Source organism: Henningerozyma blattae, chromosome 4, assembly GCF_000315915.1.
Source record: "Henningerozyma blattae CBS 6284 chromosome 4, complete genome".
Taxonomy (NCBI): domain Eukaryota; kingdom Fungi; phylum Ascomycota; class Saccharomycetes; order Saccharomycetales; family Saccharomycetaceae; genus Henningerozyma; species Henningerozyma blattae.
The window spans coordinates 1,359,580-1,378,670 of NC_020188.1; the positions used below are offsets into that span (position 1 = coordinate 1,359,580).

Genomic DNA, 19,091 nt, shown 5'->3' on the forward strand with positions numbered 1-19,091 from the left:
ATTATAATTCCGACCAAAAATGACGTTTTTTTTCACTTTTTTCATATTTTCTTTTTTACCTAATAATATCTAGTGTAATCTTTTATTGCATTTCTTTTCTTTTTTTTCTTATTTTTTTTCACTTGGCGTGTCTGGGTTGCTTTTGTTTACTCATCATCTATCATCTCGACTCAGTATTCCAAAAATATCCCATCGATATCTAAGCTTGAATATGGTTTGCCAGAGATCTTGCATTGCGATAGCAATTATTGCACTAGGGTACGAAGCAACGGCAAGAACCACATATGGTTAGCCGCCTATACTTTGTCCAGGAAATTGTCAAGAACAAGGCAACTATAGGTAAAGATTATTTACTATCTTGGATGAATACCCTTGTGTTGCATAAATCTTGAGGTATGAAATAATGTAGAGTAGATAACAACAGAATTGGCAGAGGTTAATGAAAAAGCTGACACAAGCTCTGTGTTGAGAAGTATCAAACGTGGGAAAGGCAGTTCTTGTCAAATTATTATTATTTTAACAGAAAAAGCATTGAAACGTTTTACTTTAGAAATTGGCATGCCTCCTATATCTTCATCCAGATCAATACATAGCATCATTGATAAAAAGACACAGCATAAGATGAATACAATAACAATTGTAAGTTCAAATACTACCTCTGCAGAACATACTCAAGCTAATGGCACAAGTAATGCATCACTTCCAAATTCACAGACTGCTTCTCAATCACCGATATGCAAGAATTGTTTTACGACTAACACACCACTTTGGAGAAGGGATGAGAATGGGTCAATACTTTGTAATGCATGTGGTCTATTTCTAAAATTGCACGGTAAGCCAAGGCCAATTAGTTTAAAGACTGATGTCATTAAATCAAGAAATAGAAAAAATATCTCATCATCTGCTACTAACACTGCAACTAATGTACCAACAACCACTACTGTTACACCTTCTACAACCACAACGACTACATCAAACTCAACCTCGCCCTCTCCTTCTAATGGTTTAACTGCTATTGATTTATTTCCGAGTGTAAAGAAGAGAAAACTATCCATTTCAAAGACTATTTCTAAATCAAATAATCCAAATACTGCTGTTGTTCCTAATGCTAGCACAGCAAATTCGACCGTAATTGTCACTTCAAATACAACTTCAAACACCACTATTATAGATAATTCTGAAAGCTCAATTATATCGACACCACCCCCATCACATCCGCCATCAACAAGCATTAATAATACTTCAACTGCTACCAATAATAAAATTTCAGTTGTAATTGCACCTAAACCAAATCTACATTTATCCAATTCCTTAATTTCCAACTCCGATGATAGAAGAAGAACATTTCTGCCAAGATTATCGTCTTTATTAGACAATGTAACTTCAACTCCAACAGATCATAAACCTATTTTATCTTCGATTAACAATACTTTACATAATACTTTATCAAATTCAAGTTTATCTTCCACACAAAACACGAACCCTATAATAAGAAGAAAATCTTCTGATGCATTAAGACAACCTAGACAGACACGTAACAATAACACTAATAGTAGTACTACCAGTACTGCTACTACTAATAATAATAGTGCTATATCCATAAATAGAACTAATTCAAACTCTAATATACATTCTAATAATCAAATAAATAAAAATAATCAACCTACATCATCGCCATCATCGGCATCTCCCATAACAACAGGCACAAACACAAGCATTAACGGAAGTATAATTCCACCCAATATTCTAAATAGTCTATTAAATTCTAATACCACAGCTATAACAAATTCACAAACAAATCTGATTAATTTACCTTTCCAAGAAAATTTACCTCTGTCAATTAATATTCAATATCAAGAAAATTTAATAAAATTAAATTCAAGAATTAATGAATTAGAGATTATGAATGATTTATATAGAAAGTATATTTTTAACCTAGATGAGAAATGCAAAGACTTAGAAAAGAAATTGCAAGAAAAAGAATAAATATTTTTTAATGAAAATGTCTTACTATGTATTGATATTTATTTACTCTTTTGTGTATTTATATATCGTGTAACTTTAATCTATGGAATATTCAAATCTATAAATTAGAATAATTTTACCGTTAAATGATGATATACAATATATGTTGACGTAAAAATTATGTTGCGTATATAAGACTTTTATATGCATAAAAGTAAGTATGTTACAAAGTTAGTGCTCAAATGATTGAAGGAGCAACATAAAAGGGAGCTAAATAAAAAAAAATAAAAAACAGGGGTCTATGAGTTACTGGCACTGTCTAAGTTTCTTTTCTCTCTTTTTTTTATAAGTTTGTGTGTTATATCTTTAATACTAAACCATTTCCTTCTTATCTATCTTACATTGGCAAACCTCTACCTCTACCTGGTGGTGGAGCCATACCAGCGTTAGGAGATTCACCTTCCTTATTTTTTATAGTTTCATCAATTGACAAAATCAAGTTTGTAGCTTCAGTGGCACTACTCAATGCATTAATCTTAACAAGTGCTGGTTCCCATACAAATTTATTATAGTTATCACCAATACTTTCAGTTTCGAAATCTATACCATACCACTTTTCACCTTGGAAATGAGCCATTCTTAATCTATTTAGAAGTTCAACACCATCAAAACCAGCATTTTCACATAACTGTCTTGGGATAATCTCCAAGGCTTTAGCAAATGCATTTATGATTAATTGTTGTTTACCAGCAATGGTCTTTGAATAATCTCTTAGGTATTTTGAAATTTCCATTTCAATAGCACCACCACCTGCCACAACAATTTTATTTTGTAAAGCTCTCTTAACAATCATAATAGCATCATGTAAAGATCTTTCAACTTCTGCAATAACTTGTTCAGCACCACCTCTTAATAATAGTGTACATGTCTTAGCTTCTGGGCAACCCTTGAATAGATTATAACGATGAGAACCAATTTGAATTTCTTCAAAAGTTTCACAAGTACCTAAATGTTCTGGTTGTATGTCACTTGTAGTTGATTGGACTGAACCACCAACAGCTTGAATTACACGGTTCATATCATCTGAACTTACCCTACCGGCACAAAATATATTTCTATCAGCAAAATATTGCGTAGCTAAGTCACCAATTGGTAATTTAGATAAGACAATATTAGCACCTGTCTTTTCAATTTCTTCCAATTTAGTCAAAATAATTTGCCATTCAGCATCAACAATAGCTTGGTAGTCTTCGACATGTTCAACTCTAACTTCAGCATTATCTTTTTCAGCTTTTAATTCTAATTCAATATTTAAACTCACAATCTTTGGATTCTTAAAGTTTTTTGGTTGTTGTTCAAACCCAGCATATGAAAATGTTTTTTCGAAAGCAACACCATCAATAAACATGGATTCTTCCATAGCACCACCTGGAATTTTTTTAATACCAATTAATTTTTCATCTAATTCATCTTGATCTAAAGATAAAACAGAATCAACAACCATTTTAACAAAAAAATCGGAGTTGTTGTGAATCAATTTAGAAGACATAGCAGTCTTAGCACAACGTTCTAATAACTGTCTGTTATTCTGTTCTTTATTATTGGTAATATCAACAGCTAATTCCTTAATCTTGGAAACAGCTAATTGAACAGCCTTTCTATAGCCTTTAATAATAATATGTGGTGAAATACCTTCTTCTAAGAAAGGCTTAGCTTCCTTCATAAATTCACCAGCTAAGATAGTAACACTAGTAGTCCCATCACCAACTTCAGCGTCTTGAGCTCTAGAAATATCAACCAAAGTTTTAGCAGCTGGGTGAACAACATCTAATAGTTTCAAAATAGTAGCACCATCGTTAGATATGGTAGTTTTTTGATTAGAAGAAACAATCAAAATATCAGAACCTAATGGACCCAATGTTGGCTTTAAAGTTTCTTGAACAGCCATACAAGCATTGATATTAGAGATAATTTGACCTCTGCCTTGAGAGGCATCAGTACCTTCTTTTAGAACAACAATTGTTGGAGTCTGATTACCAAAATTCATATTCCCTTTGTTTATACTATTATAGATAGATTCCGCTCCTCTAATTGAAATTATTCAAGTGATAATCCTCAAAACGGTTATACATTAACAGATGTACCAGTATAATATTCGAATGTTAAAATATAATATTTTTCATTATTTTCATATTGATGCGAAATTGCCACTATAAAATTCCAAAATTTAAAAATTGTAGAAATATCACCCGTACATCTTCAAAAAGGCATATTTAGTCACGTGCATTACACAAGATATTTACATATATGAGGGATAAGTATAGTTACAAGATTAAAATTACTGAATTTAGTTGATACAAGAATGGGAAAGATTATTCTTATGAGTTTAAATTGCTATCGTTTCAAGAGTAAGTATCTTATCCTAGGCTTTGATATAACAAACTGAAAATATGCTTTGAGCAGTAAGTAATTCAATTAAAATATAGACCTTTAATATTAGAAAAGTTACTAGTTCATACGAATTAGGGTACAATATAATAATAGAAAAATAAATACAAACCATTTTCATATCTTGTACTGTAATAGAGCATGTATTATAGCATTTTTCGAGGAGTATTCGTATACAAATGAATCCGAAATGTTAATAAGGTACAATTGTTATAATTTGAATTATTCCATCTTAGATGAATCTAACATATTATTATAGAGCATTTATATCTTCAGTCTCTAAGTTTAAATAATACACAGAGAGAGCATTACTTTACTAACAAACTAACGTTGAAAATATGCTAGTGCTATTATTTGACCTTGCTTGATCTTGAAACTAACGCTAATAAAAATTAGAATTACTTGCTATGCCTGAAACCATTCTGTTTAACGTTTTTTTTTAAATTTCCAACTGCTTTGAAAAATCCCTGCTTACAAATCGAAATTTCAAAATCTGAAAATCGCGTATTTAAATACTACTAAAAATGCATGTGAAAATATTAAAAGACAAAATTATTAGGTAAAAATAAATACTTAGCATATATGCAATTCATAAATGTACATATTTTGTTTATTATAGCTTCTACATATTAAAATTTAGAATAAAGGTTCTGCAATAGTTATTTAGAAACTTTTATACGCATAGAACCGTACTCTTTGAAGCATATGCATGTTCTAGATTTATTTTAATATTATTACCTAAACATATTTAAAAATTCAATAAATTTTCATTAAAAGTTTTAATTTATAAGGAAAGATGAATTGCTTTAAATTTAAATATTTTATTACCTGAAAATTAAATAGAAGAAATCATTATAACAAAAACAAACAAATAAATAAATAAATATATACAACAATGGTTTCTATTCCAACTGCTATGAAAGCAATTAGAGTAAGAGGTTCTAAAGCAGTATTAGAATCCAACGTCCCATTACCAGAAATCGAAGATGGTTATTTTTTAATCAAAGTTATTGCGGTTGCAGCAAATCCTACTGATTGGAAGCATGTCACATATAAGATTGCTCCACAAGGTGCTATTTCAGGTTGTGATTGTGTTGGTGAAATTGTTAAATTTGGCCAAAATGTTGATACAACTAAATTTTCCATTGGTGATAAAGTATATGGTTTCATTCATGGTGGGTCTGTTAGAATGCCAACCAATGGTGCATTTGCTGAATATGCTTCTATGGACTCACAAGTTGCTTATAGAGCTCCAAAAGATTTAAAAATCAGTGGGAAATTATCTATTCCTGAAGGCCCATGTAATACTTTAGAAAGTTTAGCTACTTTACCAGTTTCATTAGGTACTGCTGGTTTGGTCTTGACTGATAGTTTTAAGATCAAGATGGAATGGGAACCTGCTAAAGTTCAAAAAGATGAACCTGTTTTAATCTGGGGTGGTGCTACTGCTGTTGGTGAAATGATTATCCAGTTATCTAAAAAAATGAACGCATTTTCTACAGTTATTGTAGTTGCTTCTAAAAAGCATGAAAAAAAATTAAAAGAATATGGTGCTGATGTTTTATTTGATTACCATGATTCTGATGTTATTAATCAAATTACTAAAAAGTATCCAAATATCAGATATTTAATTGATTGTGTTTCTAATAGAAGCACTATTCAACAAGTATATAGCTGTGCTAGCTTAACTGAACCTGCCACTGTTTTAAATTTGGTTGGTTTAACAGACAAAGATATTGATGAAAAAATTAGAAGGATTGATGTTAAAATGATCACTACTTTGATGTATTGTGTCTTGGGTCATCCAGTTCCATTTTTATCTTTTACTTTACCAGCTGATCCTGCCTATAGAGAAGCTGGCATTAAGTTTTACCATTGGATTGAACCAAAAGTGTCAAGCGGTGAAATCCGTCATATTCCAGTTAAAATTTATCCAAATGGATTAGAATCTATTCCAGAAATGTTAAATGATTTAGAGACTGGTAAAGTATCTGGTGAAAAATTAGTTACTGTTCTTTAATTTTGATACCATATATTACTATATATTAACAAATAATCACCTAAATATAAATATATAATGTTAAATGATAACTGCAACCATTGAAAAAATTATCGTAATAAAGAATATAAATATGATATCAGTTCAGTATATAAAATTGAATATTATTAATAAAATATATGAATAAAATTAATGCATAAAGCATGATTTAGAATTGCATCAAAAATGGATTAAATACTCCAAGCGTTTATAACCCCATCACTCCTACCTTCCATAACAACATTACTTCTTAACGCTACAAATCTACAATCAGAACTATCAGACTCTGAAGTAGCTGAATTAGTATTATGTGGAGGGGTATCTATTTGTTCGAATTGCTCTTCTTCTGTTTCATCTTCAAGATTATTATTACTTTCGTCATCCTTTGTATCATTTATTATTTGATTTGAATCTTCCATTTGTTGTAGTGGAGGACATTGCCAATTTTTAGATAATTTCCAATCATAAATTTGGAAACTTTTTTGATCCCTTAGGGCACAAACAATTTTATCATTAGCAAAATTCATCGATATGATTGAATGATCATAACCAAACATATCAATGATCTTACCTGTTCCAAGATCCCATATTTTAATCGAATTATCTAAAGATGTCGAAACCAATTGCTTATTATTAAATTTCAAACCTGTAATTTCATCATTATGCTTTTCAAAAGAACGAACGATTTTACCAATTCTTAAATCCCATAATCTGACAATTCCATCTCTTGAACCAGTAGCCAAAGCTGCATCAAAACATTGTAAAGTATTAATAATTGGAGAAGTATACACTGAAACTGGAGATGGTAATGGAATAGTTTGAATATTTTTATTAGTATTCAAATCCCAATGTCTTATTGTCTTATCCAGAGAAGTTGTTATTAATGATGATTGGAATAATGAAATAGCTGTAATTTCATCTTTATGTGAACTAAAAGTATGCAATAATGGTGAATTTATATTAGAATTTGTAGTATCAGCGAGAGATTTAGTATCCCATAATTTGACAGTGGCATCTTTAGAACCAGAGACTATTAAATGATCATCCAATTGTAATGCAGTCAAAGAAGATTTATGTGACTTCAAAGTAGTTATAGCATGCTTTGCATTTAAATCATAAACATCAATATTATGGTTAAATCTATTTGTAGAGACTAGTATACCAAATGGATTATTGAAATCCAAATATGAGATTGGAGAATTACTTGTGGAGGGAATCTTGAGTAAATGAGTCCCAGGTTGGGATGGGATGAATAATTGATCTTGTATATTAGGTGATGAATTATTTGTGGTGGAACGAGTAGATTTGGTAGGAGTTTCTGGTGAAAGATTAAATTTGACGATAAAATCTTTCCTATCTAGAATCAACTTTTGTAAATTACTTAATTTCAAATGAACTGTCTTTGAGACCGATAAAGATGTCAATAAAGATTTTTTCTTGGCCTGCAACTCATTGATCTTAGATTGTAACTGTAAAATCTCTGTTTCTAATGAATTATTAATTGTATTGAAATATAATAAATCCTCGGAATTTTTCAATTGAATATCATTTAAATACTCAATAGAATTTGTATTATTTACTGACTCTAGTAATTGAGTATGAGATTTCTCTATGGAATAATCTATAGTGTTAACAGAAGAGATAAACCCCTGGTATAACGATGCTATTTTTTCATCGAGCTTCTTTTCAGTTAAATCATCCAATTTCAATAAAGATTGATTATTAGAATCATTATTGAAAAGATATGAAGGTATAGTAATCAAATCAATTTTATTTTCATTCTTGATCAATTTCTTATAATCATATTTCACGAAAAAAGATATAAACATCCTAATAATATGGGATAGAAACCTATTGTGATCGATGGAAAAAGGGTTCAGCAAATAATTGCTGACACCAACTGTATACTTCGAATGTGTGACAGTGGAATTGCCACTTTCTTCTTCCTTGAACTCTGTCATTAACAAACGATCAAAAAAAACAACGCTACAACCAAACGTAATAAAGAAAGAGTAAGAGTAAGGCCAATATGATTTGTATTTTTTATATTACAGTACAATAAAAAGGGCCTGAATGACCTTTAGTGTCTTTTGCACTGTATAAATCGGTTTTAGGCGAGATACGGTAAGTGAAGCTGCCAATAATAACCACACGTTAACAGAGTTCCAATGGGATATTTGCTAATCACACTCACTTGATTCTTTTTCTTTTTTTCCCAAATGTACTATGATATAATATATTTCAAACATTAATGTGAATTTACCATCTATAACCATTTTCCCATACCAATAATAATTAATCGTCATACTAAATGCCTTTTCGAAATTTCAATGAAATCATCTATCAATTAATCCAGTAAACAAACAAACAAATCACTTACTGTGCCATTTGTCCTTGCTCTTCCCCGAAACAGGAAAAGTCTTATTTGTCCAGACACAAAGACATTCATCAACCCAAAACAGAAATGTCTGTACATTTCCACCCGCACACCCGCACACCCGCACATTTTTTGGCCAGACCCGGAAATGGCCCGGCCCACCAATTAACGCAAAGTTATCCTGAATTGGAAATTAACAGGGGCGTCATTCTCGACGGCGCGGGGCCTTTCAAACATTCTTCAATAACCCCCACTTGCCGAGAATGGATAGTGCTCCGAAATAGGGCATTATATGCTTTATTAAGTATAAACAGTTTCCTTTTCTAAATACCTAGATTTACCATAAGGCCACTGTGTATTTGAGAATTGCAAAGAATTTGTTCTAAAGGACTTTCATCATCTTTTCTTTATACTAGAAGCGTCAGCATTTCTTTTTTTTATTTCTAGTATAAACCTGAAGAGATTCTAAAAAGATTCATCTGGATCTAGGCAAGTACCTAGAAAATGACGTGCAAAGGCAAGATATGTCCTGATATGGAATTGTAAGTGCCAGTAAGGGAACAGGTTTTTCATTAAAAGAAATGCTCTAGAATAAGACATTTAATAAAGAACATGAAAAAAAAATGTATAGATGTTTAATTTTTTTACTTGAAATTGCAATATGCTAGTAAGGATAGGGTTTAGTGGAGTGTTAATGTATTAACACATCATGTCTTACTGCTTGTACTTGTTAGGTTAAGGTTTATTTAGCATATCCACTTAAAAAGTAAAAGCTTTAGTAAGTAACTTTGGAATGACCAAAAAAATATCAATATTTCGCAAGTCAAGGTGAAAAATATAAAAAAAAAAATATTGTGCAGAGCCTATCAAGGCTATGATCTTTGGTGGTGACCAGTGTTGGTGTTTGCCATGAAAAGGGAAAGACGTTCGACAAATGGAAGAAAAACGTTGGTAAATTTCATTTGGCCATCATCAATGTTGATCTCGATACAGGGCTCTTGAATCATATAAAACAAAAGGTAATTGGGTTCTATGTTCCCAATTCTTCTTGCTGGGTCCCTTTTCGTTTTCTCATGCCCAGAAACACCATACTACTATAGTACTCAACCCTTCACTCTTTAATTAACTTAATAAATTTTTGGTTCTTTCATTAATTGCCATTCATTCTTTATATTATCAAAAACAAACAAACAAATACAATAAAATATCAATCACTCTTTTAAACTATAAATCATGAAATTATCAAACGTCGTTTTAGGTTCTATTTCACTCGCTTCTCTATCTACTGCCGCTCCTTTAGAATCCACTAACCACCATTTACATAGAGAAGTTCAAGCCAAAGATGTTGTAAGGGTTACTGTCACAAGAGTAGTCCAAAAGGGTCTAACAGCTACTGCCACTTTGGATGGTAATAATAATCCAATCATTACAAAGACTACTACAAAGGTAGTAAACGGTAGACAAAGTGGGACTTCAAAAACCACTACTTTGGTCGGTGATGAAGGCTCCAATGTCAACGTCTATGGATCTTCAGATGATAGCAATGATGATAATGCTAAAGTAACTTCTGCCAGTAAGCAATCAACTAAACCTGAAGCTACCACTGTTACAAAGAAGCCATCTTCAAAAGCTACTTCTACAAAAGCTATTGCAACTTCTACTGCTGCTTCTTCTTCACAAACAGCTTCTTCAGAAGATGATGAATCTGAAGAATCCACTAGTGATGCATCCTCTTTTGAGGATGGTAAAATTAAATGTTCTGAATTTATCGGTAATATTCCAAACGTTGTATCATTGCCACAATTGCCTTTCGGTGGTTGGGCTTCCTTCAGTGATAACAATGGTCATACTGTTACAGAGTGTGCCCCAGGTAATTATTGTTCCTATGCATGTGCTCCGGGTTACTCTCCATCTCAATGGGCTGATTATGATTTACAACCATCCTCTGGTTCTACTTTAGGTGGGTTAATCTGTAAATCAGATGGGTACCTATACAGATCTCGTCCTTCAGCTTCTGAATTATGTGTCAGAGATGAATCCACTGCTTTTGCCAAGAGTTCTTTGGGCAAATCTGTTGCCATGTGTAGAACTGACTACCCAGGTTCTGAAAATATGGCAGTTCCAACTATATTAAATGGTGGTGATTCAAATATCCCAATTAGTGTTGTAAATGAAGACACTTTCTTCCATTGGTTAGGTAAATCCACTTCAGCTCAATATTATTTGAATAACGCTGGAGTTTCTCAAGCTGATGGTTGTATTTGGGGTAACGAAGCCGACTCTACCGGTAATTGGTCTCCTTTAATCTTAGGTGCTGGTAAGACTGGCTCTATCTCATACATTTCATTAAGTGTTAATCCAAATAATAATAAAGGTGCTAACTATAACGTTAAAATCCAACCTCGTGATGGTGCAGATGTTCATGGTACTTGTGTCTACGAAGATGGGAAGTTTACTGACGGATCTGATGGTTGTACTGTCGCTGTTATGAGCGGTGTCGTCGACATTGTCTTTTCTTAAACAAATTTAAACATTCACTTTTTACCCCTTATGTTATTTTTACTTTTCGTTCTTTATTCAATCTGAATTTGTTTTATATATTTTTCTTTATTTTCATACCCTCAGGTCATAGTTTAAAAATAGCCCTCCCATATCTTCTAGATACCTTATTCACCTCAACTGGTAGCATTAGATACAATTAAATATCTTTTAAAATATATATTCCCCTTTTTTTTTGCTAAGCTTCCTATCTTTTTTTTCAGTTGTTATAGTAACAAGGAATAAAATTCCGATTATAGACCCTAAACGCGATATTTGATAAACTTAATAGAAATATTTAAGGGTCCTCGCAATTCGAGATCGTTAATTTCGTACCAAACAGTGTACTTGAAACAATCTCTCTACAAGGGAAACAAATATACGATAATTCCTCAAACTTTCAGAGTATGCAATCATATAAGTTCTGATGGTATATTACTGTGCTTCTATTGCTTTACTCAAGAAAAGAGGAAAACAAACAGTATAGTTATATGTATTCTCGAGTACAACTCGCTCATTGATATGTTTGTAGATTTACTAAGTAATATTTTTGCTCGACCACTTAATATTTTTTATAATCTACTTAATAATGATATAGACATTTTTTAAGACTGTAAGCTCATCGAATAGCAATTAGATTTTGATATCACCTGATCTCAATTCTCGGCTTACTATAGAGTTAATTTATTCCCACAAGAATTCCGCCAATAGATTTAGAAAAAAACAATAAACCTATATAATATGATTAACAGAAGATCTATTTTTTTAAATAATACAATTCTTTTGAGTATGATATAGACAGATTTGATTCCACGAAAACCATTGAGCCAATCTAGTATAGGATATGAGATCAAAGCAATTAAATATATTACTTACTATCATTATTTCTACGTTATTTTTATTGTTCCAAATCGTATCCCCTTTTTTTAAGAGCTCAACAAATGAAATCCCATTTAATTTTACATCATCAATTTCTCGAGTTTATAATTTAGATGCTTCTATAGCTTCACCTTTCAATCTTGAACGATTAAATAAATTTTGGTTCTATAAAGGTGATTTGAGCATTGTTAATGATGGTTCTATTTTACAACTAACAAATCAAGCTCGTCCTGATAAATCTTCTATCTTATTATCCAATGGGTTAGGTGATAATATAATTAATGATTTCGAAATTATTTCTACTTTTTCTTTACTTGGAACTGATGGTACACCAGAAACACCAGGTTCTAAACCAATGGGTGATGGGATGGTTTTCTTTATTACTCCTGATAATAGCTTTATGACTTTAAAAAGAGATGAAGATATAGATGAATATACCAAACGAACTGGAATATTGGCCAGAGATACTACTTTAATGGGGATTCCCAAAAACTTGCCAGGCTTGGCGATTGTTTTAGATACACATAAAAATTCATTGGTAAATAATAATGACGATATACCATTCATTGATTTATTAGTAAATGTTAACCCAAATAAACAAGAATATGATTCTGAATCTGATGGTTCCAAAACAACTGCAGTAAGATTAAATAGTGAACATATCAAATTGAACAAAAGTATTCTTTTTGGTCAAGAGTTTAAATTAAGAATCATATATATGGAAAGTATATCTTTCTTAAAGATTGATATTCAATATGGTAACAAAAATAACTATTGGATTGAATTATATCAAACTCATGAAAGTATATTTATACCAAAAAATATGAAAACTTATCAAAGATTCATTGGTATCGCAGCATCAACTAGCGATGTTACAGAAACAGTTAATTTAGTATCAATTCAAACAAACGAATTTCATTATTTTAATGAGGAAGATGAAAGGGATCCTCATTCGAGATTCAAGAAAGATATGCAATTGTTTTTGTTAAAGGAATTTGGCGATCAAATTCATTTGGAAATGAATGACTTTAAAAGACAAAAAATGATTGAATCTCAACCAAACTATGATATTCAGCTCCATTTGCAAAATATCTCGAAATCTAGGAAATCGAATTCATTTTCATTCTCTAAATTTCTTTTAATTATAACACCAATTTTTATTATTCTTTATTTCGGTTCGGTTTATATTAGAGTATCGATGAAACATGTTAGTCGTGTGAAACATTTCTCGGCTAAAAATGGTATGCTACCTATGTAAAATATGACTTAACTATATATGGCTTTTTCTAACATGATAAATACAAAAAATTATTCTAGTATATGTATTTACAAATAAATTAAATTATACGTTTACTTTACATGAAATGAAGAGAAGAAAAAAAAGAAAAAGAAAAAAAATTAAAACAAAAAAAAAAGTTTAGTATGACGATTAGTAAGTAAAGAGATAGCATTTCATTACCATTTAATGTATTAAGTAATTAATTATTTTTTTAAACAATATTGAAATAAATATTACACTCAATTTTTTTTTTTTTTTGTAATTTACTATTTGTTATAACAAATTAAATTAATAGAAAAGAGACTAGGTGACATGAAATTAGTTCCAGTATAATACAAACAAATCATATCCGTGTGTATATTTGTACCTGTAGATATAAGCTCTTAGTATTATTCCCTCACGATCGTAAAGTTGCTATACTGCTAGTAATGCTATTGTTTCTATAAACTCTACTTGGAGTACCAAGGGAGCTACTATTACCTCCACCCCCACCACCAATTGATGCTGTATAATTATTTGCATTTCTTCCACGTTCAATTATTGACTGGCCTGCGATTGTAATAATACTTGCATCATTATTTATTGTATCATAAGTAAAATTAGAAAAGAGAGTAGGCCTTGTTGATTGTAACGAATAAAGATCGCTGCTAAAAGTAGATGATAAGCAGGTTGTCGCAACCGAACTGGTATTATTTGTAGATGCATTCGTATTTGTGTTTACGGATCTATTATTTAGCGAACGGCTTGTTTTAATACTTGTTCCCCCGCCTGTATGTATCGTATTATGATGACTTTTTAAACTTCGAATTTGAAATTTATTATTTTCTGATATTGTTACAGTAGTGTTCATTGTATGTAAGGTATTATTATTTAAACCTGCAATTGAACTTATTGATATTGAAGCATCTTCTTCATCATCTTCTATATCATCAATATTATTGGTATTATCGTTATTAAAATTGGAAATTATTAGTTGATCAACCGACGTCAAAGGAATTGTTGCCAGATTTTCTTCATTTGAAGATTGTATTGATGCTAAGCCCATCATTGATGTCATCGATCTAGTTTCATCATGATATGGACTTACGTTATTTGAGTTATTACAAACGTAGACATTGGTGGTGGCTGATGAGGCGGATTCCATCGGGAATGGTAATGGTAATGATAGAGGTAACTGTATATTTGAATAGTTAGGTAATGGAATGGCTGTTAAAGGTCCAACAGCTGCAGATAACGAGCCTACAGCCGTTGAAGAAGCTGTTAATGATCTTGTTCTCGTTCGTGACCTTGTTCCTGATCTAGATCTTGAATGGCTTGCTGCAGTAGCAGTTCTTGTCCTTGATCTCGTCCTTGTAATTCTTGTAGAACTATGTTGTCGTTGTTGTGATGGCCGTTGCTGTTGTTTTTGTTGTTGTAATGGTGACGGTGATAAAGATGGGGATTTTTGTAATGATTCTTGGTTTTTATTCAATTTGTTCCTAAACCATGAGGGAAGTCTCATTCTATGATAAGTTTGGTATTTGTTTGTGATCAATTTGATAGTATGTAAGGTTATATTTCAATAAAGGAATCCTTTTTTTCTTTTTTTTTTTCTATCTATTCAAATATATATTTTCAATTAAGTTTTTTTGTTTATTAAATTACTTAGAAATGGATAGCTTATTTTCAAAATTTCCTAATTTGCGTCGCAAATTTTAAAAGGTAATGAAAAATAGATGGAGATTGCAAATAAAAAGGTTATATACAACTAGATATATCAGGTAAAGGCTTATCTTTATAGTGATTTGATTAAAATGCTAATATACAATGTACGTGATATGATACGATATGAATTTATATAAGTCTTCTAAGATAATTAAATAGATATATTTGGAAGACAGTGTTTAATGACGATAAGACACTGGCCTAAGGGAAAAAGGGGCCACCTAAAGTTGTACCATCCCCAGTTGGAGTTACATTAAAGGACATTACTTCTGCACCATTCTGGTCTACCACAACGTCCCATAATAAATTCTTCATACGGCCGAAAGAAGTTTCCTTAGTTGGTCTTTGACGTTTGGTTTGGTCAACGTCCATATCTTCATCACCATCTTCTGTACGACTCTCACGATCTTTACGTTGTTTGACATAGTTTAACATTCTTTCGATCTTCTTGGTTCTTTTTTTGGATAGTGATTTGGTAGTCATAACACCTTGATTATTATCTGAATCCTTCCCATTAAAATATAAATCTAGAGGAACAGATTTTTTCAAGTCAAACTTGGCATCCCTGGCAGAACGTGCTGGCTTGATAAGACCTAGACGCTCTTTCTCCAAACGTTTGCTGGCATTCTTACGTTGCTTACGGGCTGTTGTTGTAGTGTATTTTCTACGGTTGACAGAGTTCTTACTAGGCATCCTTGTAGTTATATATCTGTTTCTTAGACTGGTTCAAACAAGCTTAGAACTGTTTTATCCCTATAGTTTCTTCATGCATTGTTAGTATATGCAAAGTTTTCATACTCATCGATTAAATTGAAATTTTTTGCAGTGAAATTTCAAATTGATTTCAAATTCTCAAAATGCGGGTAACACTCAAAAAGGATAAGACAAAAAAAAGGACACCTGAAGACGAGATAATTAAAAAAATTAATTAGATTGATAAAGTTATTATTTTTACTTTTGATCTGCCAGTAATTAGGGATCGGAAATTGATCAGGTAAAACATATCTTTAGATCAAATTGTGTTTGCTTATATAATAATTGTGATTCAGAATGGTCGACAAAAAATCTACAGATGCAGATGATGTATTTGAATTCTTGGACTCTTTACCACAGAGTGGTCAAAACGGGGATAAATCAGATTCAATGAAGGATTCCAAAGATCTCGGTAGTTCTAAAGCTGGCTCTAATACTAAGAAAGATGAGGATATTTTAGATTTCTTAGATGAGCTAGAAAAGAGTAATCTATCTTTAAATAAGGAAAAATCTGAAGGCAGTAAAGTTTCAAAAACAAAAACAGAAAATGACGACAAGATAGTGAAAAATGATAGTTCACCAGCTGTTATTGAAAATTCGTCATCTACTTCTAGCACACAGATGGGAAAAAAAGACCAAAATGAAGATTCCTTAAAGAAGGAGGAATTAAAACAAAGTGATGAAGAGAAAGAAGAAGAAGAAGAAGAAGCTGATGAACCATTAGGTGATCCAATCTCAACCTTTTCTAACTGGTGGTCTTCTTCTGGGTCTGCTACAGTTTCTTCATTTTGGAATAAAACTACAGAACAAGCCTCTCAATTGAAAAACCATCTTTCACAAGAACAGCAAGATTTCATTGCACAATCAGCCAACCGTGTAAAGAATATTAATATGAATAAAGTTGTTGATATGAATGTGGTTAATAGTGTTGTTAATAAATCCAAAATTACTGAGTTGGCAAAGAACCTACAAAAAATTGTTGTTGGTGAAACTGAAGAAGTGTTAAGAATTCATTTAGTCCATGACTTAGTGAACTATCCAAACCTACAATATATCATTCATGAAAAATTTAACCAAATTTTGAACGAACAGGTTCAAGGTGGTATTAGAATCTTTGTTGATGAATGGGGGAAACCAAATTCAAATTCAAACTTAAATTTGTTGAATTTAGCCAACAAAAACATTAATAATCAATTGAACAATATAGCAAATAATATTAATATCAATTCCTTGCCACCTAATTTTAATGTATTCCATGGGAAGATAATTGATGGTGAAAAATTAGCCTTTGCTAACTTAGACAATGCAATTGAATTATTTAACAAAGCACAAAAGGAAATTCAAAACCAACAAAATGAAGCTAAGAAAGAAGCTAACGAGGCTACCGCTACTAATGATAACGACGAGGATGAAGATGAACAAATCGCTAATATAATTGATATTTTCATTTCTATACTGCCTATTGCTCCAAGTTCTTCCAGTGCCAAGATGGATGACGATAAATCTACAATCATTACAGATACTACTCATTCTGGAAACTTTAGTTTTACTATTATTTTAAAGGATATTTCCAATGATATTACAAGCATAACAAGATCTCAAGGATTCCCATTGAAATGGTTGAAATGGATCGAAAACTCAAAAGATGAAGAAGATAATGAAAAGGATTCTTCCAAATCAGAAAATGCTACCTTAACACAAAAAACAACTGAAAATAAGGAGACCAAAGGAAATGATGAAACTGACGATGAAGATGAGGATGATGGCGTTAATCCTGCTGAATGGGTACAAAACTGGGTGGATGACGGTATTAATTTGGCATTCGGTACTGCTGCCCAGAACTATGTTCTGGAAAGAATGGATTTCTAATTGATATATATACATAATAACATACATACATACATATATATCCTCATTTTATTCATATTAACACCCAAGCATAATGTCTTTTTATATGATATATTTTACACTGAAACGTACATCTAAATGTTTATATATACATAAATTTTTTTTCATGAATCAGTTTTATTATTGGTGAATAGTATTTCTAATTACTAATTTTCAAATTTCAATTAACGGATATCTTTGGTGAATTTCCCGAAATAAAATATATTTATTTTGCAAAATAAGCCATGATAATAAATTTTGATACATTTTTTTTAAAAAACTTGCAACGAAGAAAATTCATATTCAATTGAATAACTGAAAGTTTTCCCCTGATATTTGCTTATTTATATTAAAAGTGTTTTTTTTTAGTTCACCTAATATCTACTAAATACCTTTTAATTATTAGAACCAAGAATAAAAATAGCAATGGCTAACGACTCAAAGTCTAAGAAAATTACAGAAGGTGAAGCCGATTTATATTTAGACCAATATAATTTCACTACCACTGCTGCTATTGTAGGTTCTGTGGATCGTAAAGTATTTGTATTATTGCGTGATGGTCGTATGCTTTTTGGGGTCCTAAGAACTTTTGATCAATACGCTAATTTAATACTACAACATTGTGTGGAGAGAATATATCTAACCAAAGAAAATCAATATTCTGAAGAAAGCCGTGGTGTATTCATGATCAGAGGTGAAAATGTAGTCATGTTAGGTGAAGTAGATATCGATAAAGAAGATGCACCTTTAGAAAATATGGAATTTATACCTTGGAGAGATGCCCAAAAGATTAGAGAAGCTCAAAATGAGAATAGGTTTAAATTAGAAGTGAAAAAAGGTAGAGAATTGGCAAGATATGGTTTGATCCACGAATTTCATAAGTCTGATATGTATTGAGCTTTGCACTCTAAATTGTATCATAACTTTTCCTTCAGCTTTCAATGCTAGTTGTATTTTAATATATTTCTTAGTTATATACACATTCCCATCATTTCTTATTCTTTTCCTAGATTTTAATTCCCACATCTTATTTCTCATCCCAAGTGATCACAGGGAGAAAAAAAATGCATATAAAACTACTGACATTGCACATTTATATATTACGCCACATTTATTTAGACATATATTTATGTAAAATTTTAACTTTTTAAAATTTTAGGCTACATAAGGTCGAGCAATTTGAAACTATTATTCTTGTACGATTGATTCTCTACTGGCATAAC

General features: G+C 31.3%; 10 protein-coding genes across 10 annotated transcripts; 6 read left to right on the top strand and 4 right to left on the bottom strand.

Moving 5' to 3' along the window:
- Positions 1-558: 558 nt before the first annotated feature.
- TBLA0D05530 (GATA-type transcription factor) lies at positions 559-1,986 on the top strand (the record flags this gene model as incomplete). Its single annotated transcript, XM_004180516.1, has 1 exon — positions 559-1,986. One exon carries the CDS (start codon positions 559-561, stop codon positions 1,984-1,986), a length of 1,428 nt encoding a protein of 475 aa, XP_004180564.1.
- Positions 1,987-2,362: 376 nt separating this feature from the next.
- CCT7 (chaperonin-containing T-complex subunit CCT7) lies at positions 2,363-4,012 on the bottom strand (the record flags this gene model as incomplete). Its single annotated transcript, XM_004180517.1, has 1 exon — positions 2,363-4,012. One exon carries the CDS (start codon positions 4,010-4,012, stop codon positions 2,363-2,365), a length of 1,650 nt encoding a protein of 549 aa, XP_004180565.1.
- Positions 4,013-5,308: 1,296 nt separating this feature from the next.
- Positions 5,309-6,433, top strand: TBLA0D05550 (zinc-binding alcohol dehydrogenase family protein; the record flags this gene model as incomplete). The annotated part of the gene is made up of 1 exon (XM_004180518.1): positions 5,309-6,433. The coding sequence occupies one exon, from the start codon at positions 5,309-5,311 to the stop codon at positions 6,431-6,433; it is 1,125 nt and encodes a 374-aa protein (XP_004180566.1).
- Positions 6,434-6,642: 209 nt separating this feature from the next.
- MDV1 (Mdv1p) lies at positions 6,643-8,412 on the bottom strand (the record flags this gene model as incomplete). Its single annotated transcript, XM_004180519.1, has 1 exon — positions 6,643-8,412. One exon carries the CDS (start codon positions 8,410-8,412, stop codon positions 6,643-6,645), a length of 1,770 nt encoding a protein of 589 aa, XP_004180567.1.
- Positions 8,413-10,061: 1,649 nt separating this feature from the next.
- TBLA0D05570 (SUN domain-containing protein) lies at positions 10,062-11,348 on the top strand (the record flags this gene model as incomplete). Its single annotated transcript, XM_004180520.1, has 1 exon — positions 10,062-11,348. The coding sequence occupies one exon, from the start codon at positions 10,062-10,064 to the stop codon at positions 11,346-11,348; it is 1,287 nt and encodes a 428-aa protein (XP_004180568.1).
- An 862-nt stretch (positions 11,349-12,210) lies between these two features.
- On the top strand, positions 12,211-13,503 carry TBLA0D05580 (legume-like lectin family protein; the record flags this gene model as incomplete). Its single annotated transcript, XM_004180521.1, has 1 exon — positions 12,211-13,503. One exon carries the CDS (start codon positions 12,211-12,213, stop codon positions 13,501-13,503), a length of 1,293 nt encoding a protein of 430 aa, XP_004180569.1.
- Positions 13,504-13,921: 418 nt separating this feature from the next.
- On the bottom strand, positions 13,922-15,025 carry TBLA0D05590 (uncharacterized protein; the record flags this gene model as incomplete). The annotated part of the gene is made up of 1 exon (XM_004180522.1): positions 13,922-15,025. One exon carries the CDS (start codon positions 15,023-15,025, stop codon positions 13,922-13,924), a length of 1,104 nt encoding a protein of 367 aa, XP_004180570.1.
- A 404-nt stretch (positions 15,026-15,429) lies between these two features.
- Positions 15,430-15,921, bottom strand: ALB1 (Alb1p; the record flags this gene model as incomplete). The annotated part of the gene is made up of 1 exon (XM_004180523.1): positions 15,430-15,921. One exon carries the CDS (start codon positions 15,919-15,921, stop codon positions 15,430-15,432), a length of 492 nt encoding a protein of 163 aa, XP_004180571.1.
- Positions 15,922-16,278: 357 nt separating this feature from the next.
- MTC1 (DUF5427 domain-containing protein MTC1) lies at positions 16,279-17,850 on the top strand (the record flags this gene model as incomplete). Its single annotated transcript, XM_004180524.1, has 1 exon — positions 16,279-17,850. One exon carries the CDS (start codon positions 16,279-16,281, stop codon positions 17,848-17,850), a length of 1,572 nt encoding a protein of 523 aa, XP_004180572.1.
- A 444-nt stretch (positions 17,851-18,294) lies between these two features.
- Positions 18,295-18,765, top strand: LSM1 (Lsm1p; the record flags this gene model as incomplete). The annotated part of the gene is made up of 1 exon (XM_004180525.1): positions 18,295-18,765. One exon carries the CDS (start codon positions 18,295-18,297, stop codon positions 18,763-18,765), a length of 471 nt encoding a protein of 156 aa, XP_004180573.1.
- Positions 18,766-19,091: the final 326 nt, after the last annotated feature.